Source organism: Stenella coeruleoalba (assembly GCF_951394435.1).
Source record: "Stenella coeruleoalba genome assembly, chromosome: 20".
Classification (NCBI taxonomy): domain Eukaryota; kingdom Metazoa; phylum Chordata; class Mammalia; order Artiodactyla; family Delphinidae; genus Stenella; species Stenella coeruleoalba.
Window position 1 is genome coordinate 9,685,291 of NC_137166.1, and position 19,357 is coordinate 9,704,647.

The 19,357-nt window shown below is 42.2% G+C and overlaps 1 protein-coding gene across 1 annotated transcript in view; it reads right to left on the bottom strand.

Moving 5' to 3' along the window:
• WWOX (WW domain containing oxidoreductase) overlaps positions 1–19,357 on the bottom strand; it is a 973,003-nt gene that overhangs the window by 687,099 nt on the left and 266,547 nt on the right. The window contains exon 7 of the mRNA XM_079906570.1: positions 4,549–4,734. Coding sequence (XP_079762696.1) covers positions 4,549–4,734 — 186 coding nt within the window. The remainder of the gene's footprint in view (positions 1–4,548; positions 4,735–19,357) is intronic.

Genomic DNA, 19,357 nt, shown 5'->3' on the forward strand with positions numbered 1-19,357 from the left:
CTTCATTAAGGACCCCTTGGAGTCTGCTTCATCAACTCTGGGCGTTTGCCCCGAGTAATAAGGGAGCACAACAAGGGCAATGGAGACAACCACTGTGGAAAAGGAAAGCAAAAGGTAAAGCGAAAATGATGGAATAATCTGGTTGTTCCTTAAAGGAGCAGTTCAGATGGAGCTATGACCAAGAAGAGAATCCCAGGGGCAGACGGCATTCATGTCTTAATGGAAATTAAATACCCCTTCTCCAGGACTCAGTCAGTGACATCCATTTCCGGTGTTAAATCACCTTGCCGAGCCGAAGTCATCAACAAAGATCATGGCCAGAGACGCTGGCGTGGATAAGGCAGTGAGACTCCGAAAGGAATCACCGCTGCCTGTTTCCAAGTCCCCAGACCACAGGAAGAGCCCAGACTTCCGAGCTGAATCCTCTGAGGCAGTGAAACTTAGCGGGAAATTTGAAAATTTATGGGAGCCTTTTTCTGGTTGTCATAACGACTGCCGGCGGGGGCCGCGGACAGGAGATGTCCTGCCACGCACTCGGAGCCTTGCTCAAGGAAGATGGCCCCACTGGACATTCAGGCAGATGAAAGCCTGTGTGTAATTATCTGAGCCTAGAGCCGAGCTGTGCTTTACACAGATGCACAGTTGTAACAGCCGCTGAATTTCCAGGAGCAGCGTGCCACAACCATGTAAATGAGGAATGAGCGCGCTTTGGAATTTTATGGGATTGGGTGGTGGGGAGGTGAGGCTTGACCTGAGGCTGGTGGCATTTGAGGCTGCAATGGCGCACACCTGGGCTCTCTGATAACTTACCTTCCCTGAAGTCCCGCCCAAGCACTGACATGTTGGAACACATGCTCTTTTGCTTCACATTCACTTTTTTCCTTACATTACAGGTAAGCTAGCGCACTGAATTATAACATATGTATGCAGGGAAGTTATATTATCCATATTTCTTAATTTTATTTCAAAACAGTAATAAGGTGTTACAGAAGAGTTGTCACCAAAAAAAATAAGGACTGTTGAGTTGAGGATGCCATGATCTAAGGTATGGCCCAGAAGTTCTACCTGCTCTGAGTAGAAAAGAGCATCCAGGATTTAGACAGCATCTAACAGGTACGGGACGCAGGTAGCATCCTTCACTCACTCTTCTTTCCGCTTTCATCGGCTTTCTTGGCATCCTTTGTTTAGCCCAATCCAGCTCAGGTGTCACTTCTTCCAGGAAGCTCTCCCTAACTAACTCTTCCACTGCTTGCTGTCACAGTGATTTCTAGGGTGGCAGTGAGGGACAGACTGAAAGAAGCCACGCAAGGTAGATGGAAATTAAGTATCCACTTTCTGGGACCTGGTCCATGCTCTTCCTGTTGTTCAAGGACCTGCCACCCTGCAACGTTAGCAACAAAGCAAATCAGGCCACCTCTGTACCTTGTGCCTCTGTCCTTCCATACAGACTGCAAGTCATTTGTTCATTTGCTTCCAACCCTAGACTGTGAGTTCTCGGGAGGTGAGCTCCTTGAATGTTGCCTATGACACACAGTAGGGCCTAAATACGGGATTAGAGAACTGAAGTTCGATCGCGGGTTTGGAATTCCAAACTAAGAGCCAAGTTTCCTTTATTACAAAAAGCTTTGTTTTGAGCTTTGCTCAAAAGGAAAGTTTTCCCATTCTGCTCAGAGGCTTTATGTCCTTCATGAACACCTGCATGCAGCACTTTCTAATGTTTAGAAGGATTTCCCTGCTTTGGCTTTTAAGGACAATGCAGAAGTATCTCATGCCCTGGGGAACACTGGGTAGACTCAACCACTAAGAGAAGGTATTCATTCCTAGTCCCCAACCTAGAAACAAGGCGAAAACAACAACAAAATCCACCCTGATGAGAAATGAGATGGAACCAGGTTGAAAGCAGGTTTCGAGATGGAGAAACAGCTACTAAACAGGAGGCCCGCCCTCTGCAAACAGCCCTCCCCCATAAGTGGACCCCTGAGTTCCTGACCTGCTGAGCTCCTGAGCGGCACACTCATTTTTAAGGCCTGATTAGCTGGTATTGACAGTCCTCCAGGGAGGAGAGAGGGTGGGCGAGCTTTCCGATTCCTCTGAGCCGGGGCCCGCTTCCTGAAAAATGACCGCGTTCACCTCTCACAGCTCAAGAGGCAGCAAAACAAATCTACAAAAGCTGCCTACCCTGTTTTCAAGTTGAAAAATTGACAAAGCTAAACAATACGTCTTAATAGAGTTATCCTCCTACCAGGACACTCGAATGTTAGCATTTGCTCTCTGGACGTTAACATCTGCTGTTTGAGAGGACCTCTATCTTGTATTTCTCTATATACTGCTCCTTTATTTTTTTCTTTTAAACTGAGGATTTTTAAATAACCCAACTAAAATAATTAGGCTGGATTCTATGTAGACAAAAGCTAGTATGTTCAAAGAATAGGACTGAATTTGCATCAGAGGCTGCGTGTGTGTGTGTGTGTGTGTGTGTGTGCCAACTTGGCACTCAACACAGCTGCAGCCATTTACAGCCCTTCAGCCAGCACTCCACTCTTTTCATTCCATTGTAATTGTTATCTGAAAAATTTTTTCACAGCAAGGAAGTTCTCATTTTCATATGATGGATTTCAATTCACTTGCTCCGGTTCCAGATAAGTAACTAAAATACAGGGAAGACTCGGGGAGGCTAATAAATATTTTGCCTTGGGGCAGTCTGCTATAATATTTTCTGCAAACATCGGACTTCATTTTTCCCCTAACAGGGGGTCCTGACTCCAACGAAGAGATTCCGCCAAGGTTTATGGAGGTAATTAGATATCAACCCTTCCGTTTTACGACATGGTTTAGGGCTCTGGGTCCTTGAGCAGCAAGTGAGTGCTCTCCCAGGACTGCCCGCCCAGTATTCACACGGGCTCTGGGGTGCAACACAAGTGTAATAAACAAACCAGCTTGGGAGAATTAACATTTTGTACAAACACCCTTTAATGCGGGCAAGAGGTCATCGGGAAGTAGAAAACCAGTGCCCATCGCCAGACAGGAGCGGGCCTGATAACACACACTTCAGGAAGACCTGGTCTGGAAACTACAATGGCTCGAATTCAAGAGACCAGGGCCCTGCCTTCCGATCCATCTTTTAAATGAAATCAAGATTCAGATCTCCAAGGTAAGTGCGAATTACACTGCAGTTAAGGAGAGAACAAAGACGTCCCATGAAATACTTATTTGAGATCCAGATTTACAAAGGGAAGGAAGCAGCTGACAATTCCACAGAACCTCGCATTAAATACCAGCTCATTTAAACGTATCCCGTGGTGCCCTCCACATCTGGCAAACGACTGGGGCTGGCAGATTTATTTCCGGAGCTCTCTCCCCATCGCCCCCGCAGTAGCCTCCCTCACGCCTGAACAAGGCCACTCCACTTTCAGGAACCCGGTGTGATTTGCAAAGATAAGGATGTCCCGATTTTGTTACCACCTAATTACGAGATGTTTCATGTCTTTTAACGCAGGGGAGGATTATTACCGGCATTTTCCTTTCATTTCGGCCGTCATAAATTTCAGATGGTAAAAGTAAATCTATCTGCAGTGTGTCATTTCAACCATAAGCCCCTGTGTTTGGGAGTGATAAAGGGTTCAGACTAACCCTTGGCTGGTCTCTCTCTTCCAAGTCCCAGGGGTTACATTTTATGGAAGCATGATTTAAAAAAATAAGCTTCATTCTGGGTCACTAAAACATTTCAGGACTTAAGACGAAGAAGAGGGAGAAAAAAAACAGGCCCTTGCACATTATTTTTCTCCAGCTACTTTGGTAGGAGTGAAAGCTCCCAACCACACCAGGAAAATCTCCCTAACGTGTATTAAATCTAGCCTCACCCGGCAAGTCCTTTATCTTCTCAGGGTACTTCTCTTTAGACAAAGTTGTTTATCCAGCTCTAGAAACAAAACATGCTGAAAATACGAGGAAATTTTCAACTGTCGTCTTCGTCGATTGAATATTCTCCTAATGGTAACAGAAAAGCAGCGCCATCTGATGTTTTAATTGAAATTTTGACCAAAAGAGTCGTGGCCAGATTTCTAATATGTTCTAACTACAGTACTTCCCTTTCTACAATTACACAGCTAGTGTCTGCATTGAATTCCCTAATTTCTCATTATAAAAGAGCTGGATTTCATCTTGCAGTTTTTAATTGCATTGTTTCTCCTGCTAGAATAACTGCACATTCTTCTTCGTGAGATGGTGAAGTTGGTGAATGACAAATCAATACAGGTCAGGAATTCAGATTTAATCAATTATTATTCCATCTCAAAGCAAAATCAATGAGGGACCTGAAGTATAGTTATAAAAACTATCTACCTTGCTGTCGACACTACCCCCAAATAATCACCCACCATCACGGGCACACACACAAAAAAAGACCTCGATAAATTCAGTAAGCCAGGTTGAGTACACACTTTCTGGAGCAGGACTAATGAAAATTATTTGCAAAAAGAGAGGCTGGGGGGACCATCAGCTGGTGTGAGGAAGCTGGTCACGTGAACAGAACGTCCAATTCTAACCCACCTATGGGACTCCGAGGAAACCACGACGACCCGGGCAGGGGCTGAGCGGCACAAGACGTCCTGGAGGAGCTGGACGAGGTAGAAGTGGCCCAGATGGTTCACCTGGAAGGTGGTCTCCAGGCCATCTTTCGTGAGGCTCCAGGGGAGAGCGAACACGGCTGCATTGCACACAAGCACGTGAAGTGACCTGAAAGAAAACATCCCACGTTGTACAGACAGAAACGCTCTAAAACCAAGGAGGATCCATGCTCCCCCCGGAATAACCAATTCTTCACTATCTTCAGGACTACAGACAGCTGGAAATGGGATGCCCTAGAAGGTCGCATCTGAGACCATTCTGCTCAGGAAGGGCTTGGATTCTAAGTGAGCAATTGTGCTGAGTTGCTGGGGACGAGGGGGTTCCTGGGATGCGGGACTTTCAGTGCCAAAACCGGGACCATACTGGGCAAACTGGGATGAGTTGGTCACCCAGGTTGGAACACAGGTTCTACCGCCTAGTTGAATCTGTGCTTCCTTAGCTCATTCAGTTCTCAGCTTCGTTATCTATAAAATCGAAACAGCCCTTAAAGTAAGACATAAGGAATAAAGGAGAAAGTGTGCTGTGAAAAAGCCAACACCAGAACCAGCACTTACTAGGTATTAAGTAAAACATATCAAGGTGGAAATGCTCTGTCTAAAGAGATAGGCACAAACTGTTTGGATACATTCCTTTTGGAAGTCAAGTTAAATCTACATTTTAGAAGTCAGCTTGGGGAGAGTTAAGTGGAGGTCTGTTATATTTTCTCTTTGTTTGCACATATTTAATTTCATAATAAAAAATTTAAAAATAAAAAGTCTTTCATGTGAATCAAAATCCTAAATCCTAATCAAGAAATTGTATTTGGAAGAAATCATCCTAAGGTGCGGCGGGCCGTTTCCGACCAGCAGAATAACGAGCCGCCACACGCAAGATTCTTCTCGTATCACACTTTATTGGAGCACAGCTTGGTTGAAAAAAGATGGAAGGAAGACCCCGCAATCCTATAGCAGTCTGCTTATATAGGGATTAAGAACATGTGTCGCTCTGTGATTGGCCCTCGCCGATGGTGCGATTTGTGAGCCAGCATCGGATAGGTCGCTACTTCAAAACCTCATCAGTATACTTAGCGCAAGCGCAGTGGCCACAGGAAGGATGACTCAGCCCACTTCAGCTTCCTGCCGCGTAGCAGTTAGCTGACCGCGCCCTACACTAAGGTACTAACGAGAACTGTATAAAGAAATATATTCAAGGCTATCCACAGTGTTTGTAATTGCAACATAACAGCAACACATTAGAAGTAAATTAAATGTACAACTGGGGAATCATTAAATGAATTGGAATATATGCATATGATAGAATACTATGCAGCCATTAAAATAACAAATCTATTGACTCTGTAAAGCATTCATGTTTAAAAACAATATATAATATTGTATGATCACACACACACATACACACACAATGCTAATGAAACATAGACAAAAATGTTAACAGTCATTGTCTCTAGGGGTGGATGGAACCCAAAGTGTCTTAAATTGTTTTCTTTCTGAGTTTATTCGTATTTATTTTTTCCATAATTAACATGTGCTGTCTTTATAATAAGAAAAAAATGCCATAAATAAATGCTTTGTAGGAAGAAAAAAAAGCGTTTCGGGGATTTAGTTAACACATGAAACGAGAGAAAAAGACACAGGGTACAGTTTTACAGGACCACTGCTTTAAGAGATAAAAGTTCAGTGTTTTGTCCCAGATTCAAGCAAATCACCAAATCCTCTGAGTTTCTGATTCTTGCTTGTAAAATAAGGGGCTGGAAACCGATGGTGTTCAGATTCCACACCAATGGCATGGAATATGTGATATAGGAAACGAAATATTTCCTATCTTTCATTTTAAAAAACGTAGTGTTCTTTTCATAGAGACTTCTCATAGACCTATTACTATTGCAACAATCTGATTTTGTTCCATCCTTATGGAAAACTGTAGGTGAAGAATCTTGAGTTTTTAGAAAACAAATACTGGTGTGCAATAAAGAAAAGCCTATCTAAAAACTAAAATAATCTGTTATCTAAATAAAGTTTAAAAAAAGGCAAAAATTTGCAATCCTATAAAGAATCCATAGTTTCACTATGTAAACAGTGCTTACAAATCAACAAGAAACACATATTCTGAGTCTAACAGAAATACTGACAATGATATTTTTTAAATTCATAAAACTTGATTATAAAATAACCAGCACAAGAGGTAATGTGTTCAACTCCACCAGTAGCAAAAGTTAAAATGAGATATTTTCTGCCTATTAAATTAGCAAGTTATTTATATTATCATATGTTTATTACCTTGTATAAAGCTGGTAAGACTATATATTCCTACCCCATGGATAGTAAGTTGGAAACATTTATCATGAGAATTAGAAATATCCACATTATTTCACCTGGTAATCCTGTTTCCAAGTAGTGGGTTACACAGGGGGCGGTGCAAAGGGCAGCAGCTCATACCTCTAGGGAGGAATAGTTTATCACTGATAATGTTCAGAACTGCCACTGCATGATGACTGGTTTTTTTTTTAATAAATTGGTTTTTTTTTAAATAAATTCATTTATTTATTTATTTTTGGCTGCATTGGGTCATCGTTGCTGCACGCTGGCTCTCTCCAGTTGCGGCAAGTGGGGACCACCCCTCACTGCGATGCACAGGCCTCTCATTGCGGGGGCTTCTCCTGCCGCGGGGCACGGGCCCTAGGTGCGCAGGCCTCAGTAGCTGTGGCACGCGGGCTCAGTAGCTGTGGCTCGCAGCCTCCAGAGCACAGGCTCAGCACTTGTGGCGCACGGGCCCAGCTGCTCCGCGGCATATGGGATCCTCCCGGAGCAGGGCTCGAACCCGTGCCTCCTGCACTGGCAGGCGGATTTTCAACCACTGTGCCAGCAGGGAAGTCCTTATTATTGGTTTTGAATTTTCTACAAACAATGCTCCCCCATTTTGCCCGTGCCTGGGGCAGACTATCCCTACAGCCACCTGCTACCCCCTTGATATGCCACTGCTTCTGTGGGGGATTAAATGGTGAACCCAAAAAATAGGTCCACTAGGAACCTGTGAATGGGACCTTATTTGTTAAAAGCATCTTTACAAATGTAATTAAGTTCAGGACCTTGAGAGGAGATCACGCTGGATTAAGGTAGAACTAAATCCAATTGACAAGTGTCCTTACAAAAGAAGAGAAGGGCAGAAGACACACAGAGAAGGCACTGTGAAGGCAGAGGCAGAGGCAGAGCCTGGAGAGGTGCATCTACAAACCAAGGGCTGTCAGAGTGCCCGCCTGCACCAGAAGCTAGTGAAGGGCGACGAATGGACCCCTCCTCAGAAGGCACCAACCCTGCAGACGCCTTGATTTCAGACTTCTGGCTTCCAGAACTGTGACAGGCTGAATTTCTCTTGTTGTAAGCCACCAAATGTGTGGTAATTTGTTACAGCAGCCCTAGCAAATTGATACAGTTTCCAAGATTCATTCCCACAGAGATCCTCAAAATTTACATAAAAGCTTATGCATAAGAATGAGTAATAATGATATATAAATGAGGTAGAATTATAAAATTGTATATGAACTAGAAGCAACTTAAAATCCAACAGAAGATAAGATAAATCAGCAAGGATTAAGTCAGAGGTTCCCCAATTTCTCAAATCAATTGAAAAAGGAGGAAATTAAGTGTTATGTGTGCGATTCATATCCCTTCCCAGCCACCACCCCCCCCCCATGAAAAAGACTTTTATACGTACAGTCAGCAAGACAGGAAATACAGAAAAATGTTAGCTCTGGATGTGCAGGATATCACTAGGTTGCTTAGTTCTTTTTTTTTTTTTTTTTTTACTGTTTTTGTTATTTTCCAAATTTTCTATGTAAGCATGGATTTCTTAAAAAATTACTCAGATGTAATTCACAAAGCATACAATTTACGCTTTTGAAAGTGTGCACTTCGCTGGTTTTTAATACGTTCACAATTATACAAGCATCATCACATTTTAATTTTACAACATTTTCATATCCCCCAAAACAAGCCCTGTATCCATTAATAGTCACTAACCACTCCCATCCGCCAGACACCATTAATCCGCTTTCTATTTTCTAGATCTGCCTATTCTGGATATGTCATATAAATGGAATCACACAACATGTGGTCTTCTCGTGAACAACTTTTCTCACTACACTTAACGTTTCCAAGGTTCATCCATGTTGCAGCACGTATCAGTACTTTGTTGCTTTCTGTGGCCAAAAGCTATTCCACTGCATGGATACGTCACATTTCATTTAACCATTTGCCAGCTGATGGACATTTCGTCTTTTTCCCACTTTTCGGCTATTAGAAATATTGCTGCTATGAATAGTCACTTACAAGTTATTATGGAGACATATGTTTTGATTTCTCTTGAGTATACAAGGAGAAGTGGAATTGCTGGGTCATATGGTTAATTCTATGCTTAACGTTTTGAGGGACTGCCAGACGGTTTTCCAAAGTGTGGCTGTACCATTTTACATTTCTACCAGCAACGTATTATGATCCCAATTTCTCCACATTCTTGCCAGTATTTGTCATTAAATCTGTCTTGGGTTGTTTGTTTGTCTGTTTAATTGTATCCACCTTAGTGAGTATGAAGTGGCGCCTCATTGTGATTTTGATGTGCATTTCCCTAATGACTAATGATGTTGAGCATTAGTATTTATTGGCAATTTATGTATTTATTGGCAATTTGTATCTTTTCTTTGGAGAAACATCTACTGTCTGTTCAGATGCTGAGCCAATTTTTAAGTGAGGTAATTATCTTTTTATTATTGAATTATAAAAGTTCTTTATATATTTTGGATACAAGTCTGTTGTCAGATATACAATTTGCACCATCTCCCTCATTCTATAGATTGTCTTTTCACTTTCCTGATGGTAACATTTGCAACACAAAAGTGTTAAATTGTGATGAACTATAATTTATATATTTTTTTTCCTTTGTCACTTGTGCTTGGATCTAAGAAAGCACTATCTAACCCAACATCGCAAACATATATTCCTATCTTGCTTCTAAGTGGTTTATAGTTTTAGCTCTTACATTTAGGTCTAGGATCTATCTTGAGCTAATTCCTATGTATGGCGAACACAAGACATCTAAGTTCATTCTTTGGCATGTGGACATCCAATTGTTTTAGCATCGTTTGTTGAAAAGACTGTTCTTTCCCCCAGTGAACTGTCTTGGCATTCTTGCTGAAAATCAACTGACCACCTGTAAGAGTTTATTTTTGGACTGTCGATTCTATTCTATTATCTACATGACTATGCTTATGCTATGACCACACAGTCTTCATTACTGAAGCTTTATAGTCAATTTTGAAATCGGGAAATGGGAGCCCTCAACTTTGTTCTCTTTGCGTCTATTGACATGATCCTTTTTTCCACTGATATGGTATATTACACTGATTAACATTCAAATGTTAAGCCAACCTTGAATTCTTTATATAAATTTCACTTAGCCACGGTATAAATTTCAATCCTTTTTATATATTGTTGCATTTGGTTTGCTAGAATAGTTTACAAGATATTTGCATCTATCTTCATAAGTGATACTGGTCTGAAGACTTCTTTTCTTGTGACGTCTTTATCTGGTTTTGGAATCACGGTAATACTGGCCTCAGAGAGTGAGTGGAGAAGTATTCCCTCTTCTATTTTTTGGAAGAGTTTGCAAAGGATTGATACTAATTCTTCTTTAAATGCTTGGTAGAAAGCATGAATTAATCTTTTAACTAGAAAAAAAGAAACCACTGTTTCTTCTAAAACAGTATTTGTGCAAATCTCATTATCACTGGGCAATGGAAGTCTCATAGGGAAACTGTCTCATTCTTTCTGTTGTCTGATCTATTTCCAAATCATCACCTATCTAAAACCTAAAATGGTGACGTAGTTGGGGTCAGCTGAGTATATGACGTACATATGGGCACCTTCCAGGTTGCATCTCAGATATCTGGTCCACCTTTTCAGAGTTGTTGATACTTCTTTTTTTTGAGTGTTAAATATGAGTTAAGCACTTATTAAGAGCTCTGTGTACATAAGAACTCTAGGTGACATGTTTTTTATCTCCATTTTATGTTCAGGAGAAAAAGCAATTAGAAGCAAACTTCCTATGGTCAGAGTAAGTATCAGCAACAGGTAAACTAGGGACTTCCTTCGTGGTCCAGTGGTAAAGAATCCGCCTTCCCATGCAGAGGACACGGGTTCGATCCCTGGCTGGGGAACTAAGATCCCACATGCCACAGAGCAACTAAGCCCGCACGTCTCAACTAGAGATCCCACGTGCCACCAACTACAGAGCCCACGCGCCACAACTAGAGAGAGAACACCCACACACCACAACTAAAGAGAAGCCCATGGGCCACAATGAAGAACCCACGCATGCCACAACAGAAAAAGATCCCGCGCGCCGCAGGGAAGATCCTTCATGCCACAACGAAGACCCGATGCAGCCAAAAATATAATAAATAAATACATAAATATTTTTAAAAAAGGAACAGTGAAACTCCTTATCAAAAAAAGAAACAGGTGGAATACATAAAGAAGAGAATAAATGAATAAGAACGACATATAACAAAATAAAATAAAAAGGTCCTCTGACTTCAAGGACACTACACAGTACCTTCTTTGTTAGATACGCTCCCTAGAACATGGCTAGAGTCAAGTGCTGAGAGAAACTCTAGCTCAGCCATGTTCTGATACTTACGTGTAAACTGAGGACAGCCGCATGCACCCTACCCAAAGTCGTGACGGGCAAAGCCCCAGTATCTTGCTGGGTACCTGCCAGGCCTCAGTGGTTATTACTCCCTTTGTCTCTAGACCCTTCCTTTTTATCCACAAGAGAAGATAGAAGTCTTCAAAGTTGGTTGTTTTCAGTGTTTCCCGACTTCTGAGACAGGCTGGGCATGTGGAATGCTGGCTCCATCTCTCTCAACAGCAGCTACCTTGACCCTTGCCTGCACACTGTCTCAAGGAACCGCAAACAGCATCCAACAAAGAAACTTGCTATACCTAACACCTCAGCCCGGAGGCATGAACCCACAGAGAACCTGGGAAGCCCTTTCCTCTTTCACCAAATTTTAATACGCTTCATTAATGTTAATTGCACAACACCAGAGGCAAAATACGTACCACGTACCTAAAGCTTGTCCCCTCTATTAATTAAAAACAGGCTTATGGAATATGAAAGTATAAAGTGCTAAACTTTTTTTTTTAATTGTAAAGACACTTAATTGGCTTGTACAAAAGGAAAAGAATTCCTTTTACCTCACTTTAATGAGGTTATTATTCAAATGGCATATTTTGTTCAGTTTTGACTAAAAGCCACTGCAATTCAAAAGGCTCTGAGATGATGAATATTTACAGAATATCAAAAGGAAAGTTCAAACTATAAAGACAGAATGGAAACAAAAATAGTATCGTTCCAATTCCAAAGCTGGTGCTATTAGTCAGCATTTTCAGGGACTGATTTTTCTTCTTCTTCTTCGATGGATTCTGGTCTGTAAAGGGGTAAGTGGGGACCCGACAGGTTGACCTTCTGTGGGTACAGAACTGGAGATTCCAATAGAGGGGGGCGTGCTTGTTCTCTGTGGTTCTGATACACCCATGGAGAAAGCCTCTATGCTTCTCTGTTGAGAGGACCCTGGGCATCCTCCGAGCCTGCTGGGGATGACGTTTGGAAAGGAGCGATCCCATCCTCCAGGGCTAACACATTCCTTGGACCAGAGGACAACTGTTCAGTGGTAAGGAGGGTGGAGTTCCAAAGATTCACCACTGGGTATGGCTGCCTGTCATCAACGAGAGTGACAATGGACCAAGGCTGCACCATGTGCTTGCAGGATCTTCGTTCCTCGGCCAGGGATTGAACCCGGGCCACAGCAGTGAAAGCTCAGAGGCCTAACTACTGGACCACCAGGGAATTGCCTAAACCAAGCTTTCTAGACACTGTAGGCATAAATGATACTTCCTACTGGAAACAGCAATGAACGGCGATAATAAATAGAAAGGGGGCTGAGCCCAAAGGCTGCCACTAACTGGCTTTAGATAGTTGATCTCCAAGTTTTCTTCTCGCTCCCCTCCTTTTTGTTTTAGGTATAAGTGACATAACACATTAAGTTGCGGGTGAGCATCCTTCAAGCGTGCCATCCATTGACTACCCCCCCTCTCTTTCTGCCGTCTTCAATCTCTCCATCTCCACTGCTGCCTATTGGGCTAATGAGATTGTTCAGACCAACAATTAAGAGAAAATCAGGAAAGAAAGTGGATAAAAGAAAGTGGAAGAAAGGAAGACAGGAGAGAGAGGGCTAGAAAGAGAAAGAAATGCCTGCTTGACACTGGGGCTCTTTCAAGTTGCACTGAGCCTTTCTCTTCCCATTTATAGACCATAGTTTTGAAGTATTTGTCTCCATTCATAATCTCCTTCCTGGCCCCAAACTCTCTTCTTATCACCAGGCTGACTGAGTTCTGCCCCATCACCATCCAGAAGCTCTCAAAGCTGCCTGGGGAGCAGCGGCTTCTCAGTCTCTGCATCCAAGGACCTCCCTTCTGCTGAAAGTGGGCTTCTCTGTGGCAATGGACCCGGCTCGTCCCTGGTTGCTGGCCCTCTTCCCTGTCTCAGCTTCTGAGATACAATCCATTCTTGGACCTCCTCCTAACGCCACCACTGCCTCAGCTTCCGTGTGCTGCACCCCTTCTTCTGCCCAGATTTCCATTTGCAACCACCTCTGATTCCGTCTAAAATCTCTTCCCTGTAGCAATTTCATCCAGCCAGGGACTCCAAACAACACCTCTATGAAGGTGAACTTCACACCCACAGCACCAGTCCCTACGTCCCTCCCAAGTTCCAGAATTTCATCCCTACCCACCCCCAAATCTCAACTCTTCATCTTCTCTCCTCAAGTTTTCCCCCTTTCCTGACGTCCTTATTTCTGCAGTGGGTGATACTCTCTAGCCAGTCACCTGATAATGAACACTTAGGAAACATCTGCTATCCTGTCTTCTCCTATAGTCAACGCCAGTATGGCTGGTCAACGCCAGTAACTCTAGACCCTTCAGGGACTATTAATATATTGTCCAGTGCCCTGTATTTCCAATGAGGCAAGCGGTGTGGCGTTCTGTCTGGATCTCATTTAGGGGCCCCAGTGTATTCATTCCCAACTGCCAAGAGCACCGACTTCTCCAGAAAATCATCCCTGAGCGATGGGGGCCATCATACCTGGAAAGTCATGCCCCGCACCCAGATGCTCTCCTAACAAGGAGGACTGACTCTGGGATAATTCCTTCTCTAGAGCTCCCTACACGGGTCAGGCTGAAGCTAGTCTCCAATTGAATATAACCTGTTGCCCTCATTCTTCTTCTGAGAGCACTCCCCCAGTAAATTATCTGAGCAAACATCCCTGTCCCAGACCTGATCTCCAGGGAACTCAAGCTAAGCTCACCACTGTTACTCCATGCTTTTGGTTCTGTTGCCTTTAGCTCTGGACACTGCAACAGCCCGCACCTGGCCTTGCTACCTTTGCCTTCTCTCTTACTTGACCCATCATGAATACTGGGACCAAATTAAACACATTCTAAGAGTCTAACGGAAAAACTGATGAAGACATTTCAAAAATTTATAAAACTAGATTACCAGTGACCAGTTCAAGATGTAAAGTGTTAAATTCCACTCGTAGCAAAAATCAAAATGAGGTATTTTCTACCTTCCAAATTAGCAGGTTTTTTAATACTATTATTATATTTTCATTACGTTGTATAAAGCTGGTGGGAACATACATGCCTGCAACCGGATACGCTTTCTGTTCAGCCAGTGCATTTGTGGCAATTTATTACGAGAGCAGTAGAAAACACAGGGAGGGAATAAATGTTTGCTGTTTGAAGTCACTAAGTTTTGGGGGTAATTTAACAGCAACAGATAACTAATACATGCATCATGCTACATGAGAGAAGCCAAACTCAAAAAGCTCCACATGGAATACTTCCATTTATATAACGTTCTGGAAAAGGCAAAACTCTAGGGACACACACACACAAAAATCAATGGTTGCCACGGCTGGGTGTAAGGGGGGAGAATTACTTCAAAGGGGCACAGGGGAAATTGAGGGGGTAATGGAACTGTTCTATATGTTGACTGTGGTTGAGTCCATGACTGTGTGTTACAACTCACAGAACCCTACAATTAAAAGCGTGAGTTTTACTGTATGTAAAATACACAGTAATAAAAAAAAACAAAAGGAGAAAAACAATAGTGTGCTGTGTGCTTCCAATGGCTCTGATCACATCCCGGGCATGAGTCATGTGTGTATGTGTATGTAACTGCATCACGCGGGTCTCAGTCATCTGCGTGTCTCTGGGGCACCTTGCAGAGCACCGAGCACCTGACAGGTGATTAGTACAAAACTGGGGAATCTAACTGAAAGCCCAGTACACTTGATGCCCAAGCTCCCTGGCATTCAGGTCCCTACCAAGGCACTAAGCTCCCAGGGATACCAACCCACCAAGGGCCAGGATCCCATCAGCAACCTTCACAAACACTCACTGCCGATCCCAGGGGTGCTGCTGGGAAGGCTCACCAGGAACTGGCAACAGCCCAACTCCGGGGCAGCTCATCTCAAGTGTGGACTGTAAATGGAACATCAGCTCCTGAGGGGCGGTGTCTCCCAGGAAGCCTGGTCTTCAATGCCGTCTGGGGCATGGCCACTCCTACATTACATAACATTTTCTACCACAGGCCACAATCCGTATGGACAACTGTTATCTCTGCCAGTAGACAACAATCAACAGTCAAGAGGTCTTTGTTGCCAAGGTCTTGCATGCGTTAAGACGGAAGCCTTAGGTACACACCTGGCTGCATACATCTGAATCAATGCTATTTTCCCAATGACATCCGGTCTATAAACCATCCCATAGCCATATTTTACAATGTATTATTACTTCAAAGATGGCAGCAGGAAGCGGGAAAAAGTGGATCTGTTTTAGCTGATCAAATAAAGAGTTACTTATGCTTTGGAGACAAGACCAGCCCATTGTGACTCAAGAAACCTAAGAATCAGATGTGTAATTTCAAACCTGAGAAATAAGAAGGCCATTTCAAAAGAGCTTGTGAAGAGCAGTAGCCACAATCACGGGGCTGAAGACTTGTAAACTGAATCGTAACATGCCCCCCAAAATGAAGTGGACTCTTACAGGTTAAATAAACACCCAGCAGAACATTAACACAATTGTGCCTTTGGGGGACTCTACTTCAGACACAGCAGAAGAATGAGCTAAGTGGAATGTTATGTAAAGGGAAATACTTTTCAATTCCTCCTTGAAACAGAATGGCACACCATCTGGGGCCTTTCTCAAGTGAGTTGCAAGAATTCATACTATTTGGAAACACTCTGAAATTCAAGAGAAAGGAGCTGAGGACCCAAAGTCCCAAAAGCAACTGTTTTTTAGTCTGATCTGGTGTTCAGCTGTCCTTTTCTCCCAGAACAGAAAGAGGAAAAAAAATTAGTATAGAATTCCAAGGTGGATCCCTGCTTCAATAACGAGTGCTGGTTTATCTCAAACTCCTCGATGGCAGCATAAAGGTGAACACAGTAATTCTCTTCTACAGCTACGCCGAGCCCAGTGAAGGTCCTTCACACTCCACCAAGTAATCCACCAAGACCTCAACTGCCCAAAATGTGGTGTTCATGCCCCTAGTAAAACTCAGGATGATTTTAGGTGGTATAGGGGCAAACTTCTAAAAAATGCTTATTTGCTGTGACATACAGAAAAAATATATAATGAGCTTCTCAAACTCACAATGATGGTAACGATAAAAGGAAATTGTAATACCCACACCTTGTTTGATAGTTCTGAGAATCAGAGAAAAATGTAAATTGCCCAGCACCAGCCATGAGAGAGAGGGTACCTGAAACCGGCTCTCTTCTTTTCTCATGTGCCTGTTTCCTGGACCACGGGCTACACTGTGGGGACATGGCATCCATCAACAATGCAGAGATATGAAATATGTATATAATTGTCTCCCACATTTATAAAATACATATATAATGTTTCCCATGTCCTTACTCAATAACTCTGGCAGATGAGCTCCGAACAAATACGCAAGGAAATAAAGCAAATAAAACAAGAGAAGCATGAACACATGGAATCAACAACAGCTCAAGGTGGGCAGTGACCACCCAGCTGCTGTGCTGCTAAATTTTAAAGGACGCATATATTTCAAGAATGTGAGGGACACTATCAAACATTAAAATATTAACCCAGAATGGATTCTGCTGTCAACATAACCTAGCCACACTATGGCCACACCTTTTTCTTTTTAAAGTTGGAAAAGAGAAAATAATCCAAGCCAATCAGCAGGAATAGGGCCGAGAGCTGGCTGTATCCCAGGAGACCACCAGGAATTTTTCATTTCATGCACCATTTACAACTTCTTATAGTGAATGCCAGAACGTCAGTACATACACTTAACAGAAAATGGTAATACTCTTGTTTTTATTTCCTTACATTTTTGCCTCATGTCCATTATCTTGATTCTATTTTCCCATCCTAACACATGCAGTCCCTGCAGCAAGATCTCACCCTCACTGACTCTAAGTGGGGGGAAATGTAAAACAGGAATATACCCACAGTTTCTTCCAAGTGGAGTTTCTCGGAAAAATGTATCTATCTGATAATTATGCCACCAAAGGCACTTAATCCCACTGACACAATGCCTCAAATGCAGGTCTGACTCTTTGGTGTTCCAGCTCCTGTTGTTTCCATTTCTCTCTTGAACTTTCCACTTAGTACTTTACTGCCCTGTGTTTGGTTTCCTGGAATATTTAATAAAATGGACAATCAGTGATCAGCACAAGAGGGATGGGAGAGTGGAGGGAGTTAGAACAAATAATTTCAACTGCGCTCATAACCTAGTAACCTCACATGAACATAGCTCCCACCGACAGGGAAAATACAAAGGAACCAACGTCCCTCTTGGCAAATTCCCATTTGTTCATCTGACAAATGAATCGGTGGCTATGTCCTGAAGAAATTCACTTGGGATACGGAAGAAGTCTTGGGAGGCCAAATTGGAGTTCAGAAAACTCTAGAAGGGAACTCAGAGAATGTGAATATTATTCACATAAATGAAGAAGGGAAAAAGCTGGTAGATGGGGAGAGTTAGGGATGGTATTATTGATTTTAATTTTTTTATATTGATTATTATTGAAGTATAGTTGATTTACAATGTTGTGTCAGCTTCTGATGAACAGCAAAGTGATTCAGTTATATATATTTATATACATTCCTTTTCATATTCTATTATGGTTTACTGTAGGATACTGAATATAGTTCCCCACGCTATGCAGTAGGACCTTGTTGTTTAGCTGTTTTACATACAGTAGTTTCTATCTGCTGATCCCAAATTCCTAATTTTTCACACCCCACCCCCTTTCCCCTTCAGTAACCATGAATTTGTTTTCTATGACTTTGTTTCTGTTTTGTAAATAAGTTCATTTGTATCATATTTTAGATTCCATGTTCAAGTTATATCATATGGTATTTGTCTTTCTCTTTCTGACTTAACTTCACTTAATATGATTATCTCTAGGTCCATCCATGTTACTGCAAATGGCATCATTTCATTCTTTTTGATAGCTGAGTAGTATTTCAGTGTGTGTGTGTGTGTGTGTGTGTGTGTGTGTGTGTGTGTGTGTGTGTATGTTCCACATCTTTTTTTTTTTAACTTCTCATTTTCTACTGCCTCATGTCTTTCTTAAACATGTGAATTTCAGTACATATCCTATAAGGGTCAGTTTTGGTTTTTTTTTTCCAAAACTTGTATTGAATTATCACACACACACACACACAAATCCAAACACTGAGAAATCATGACTTTTCAGAAAATACATACACCGGTGTAACCGACACCCACATCTTCTTTGTCCATTCGTCTGTCGATGGACATTTAGGTTGCTTCCAAGTCTCGGCTATTGTAAATAGGGCTGCTATGAACACCGGGCTGCATGTATCTTTTCGAATTAAGAGTTTTGTCCAGGTATATGCCCAGGAGTGGGACTGCTGGATCATATGGCAACTCTGTTCTTAGTTTTTTAAAGAACCTCCATACTGTTCTCCACACTGACGCACCAATTAATATTCCCACCAACAGTGCAGGAGGGTTCCCTTTTCTCCACACCCTCTGCAACATTTGTTATTTGTAGACTTTGTAATGATGGCCATTCTGACCGTGGTGGTACCTCACTGCGGTTTTGATTTTCATTTCTCTAATAGTTAGCGATGTTGAGCATCTTTTCATGTACCTATTGGCCACCTGTATGACTTCTTTGGAGAAATGTCTCTTTAGGTCTTCTGCCCATTTTTTGATTGGGTTGTTTTTTTGTTATTGAGTTGTAAGAGCTGTTTGTGTATTTTGGAGATTAAGCCATTTGCAAATATTTTCTCCCATTCCAAAAGATGTCTTTTCATTTTGTTTATGGTTTCCTTTGCTGTGTAAAAGCTTATAAGTTTGATTAGGTCCTATTTGTTTATTTTTGCTTTAATTTCTATTGCCTTGGGAGAATGGCCTAAGAAAACATTGCTATGATTTATGTCAGAGAATGTTTTGCCTATGTTCTCTTCTAGGAGTTTTATGGTGTCATGTCTTATATTTAAGTCTTTACGGGATGGCATTATTTAGAGAAGAGGTTATTTTTCGCTACAACCCATAGTTTCACACACACAAAGTGGGGAAAGTCATAACAACAGACTAGAAACCT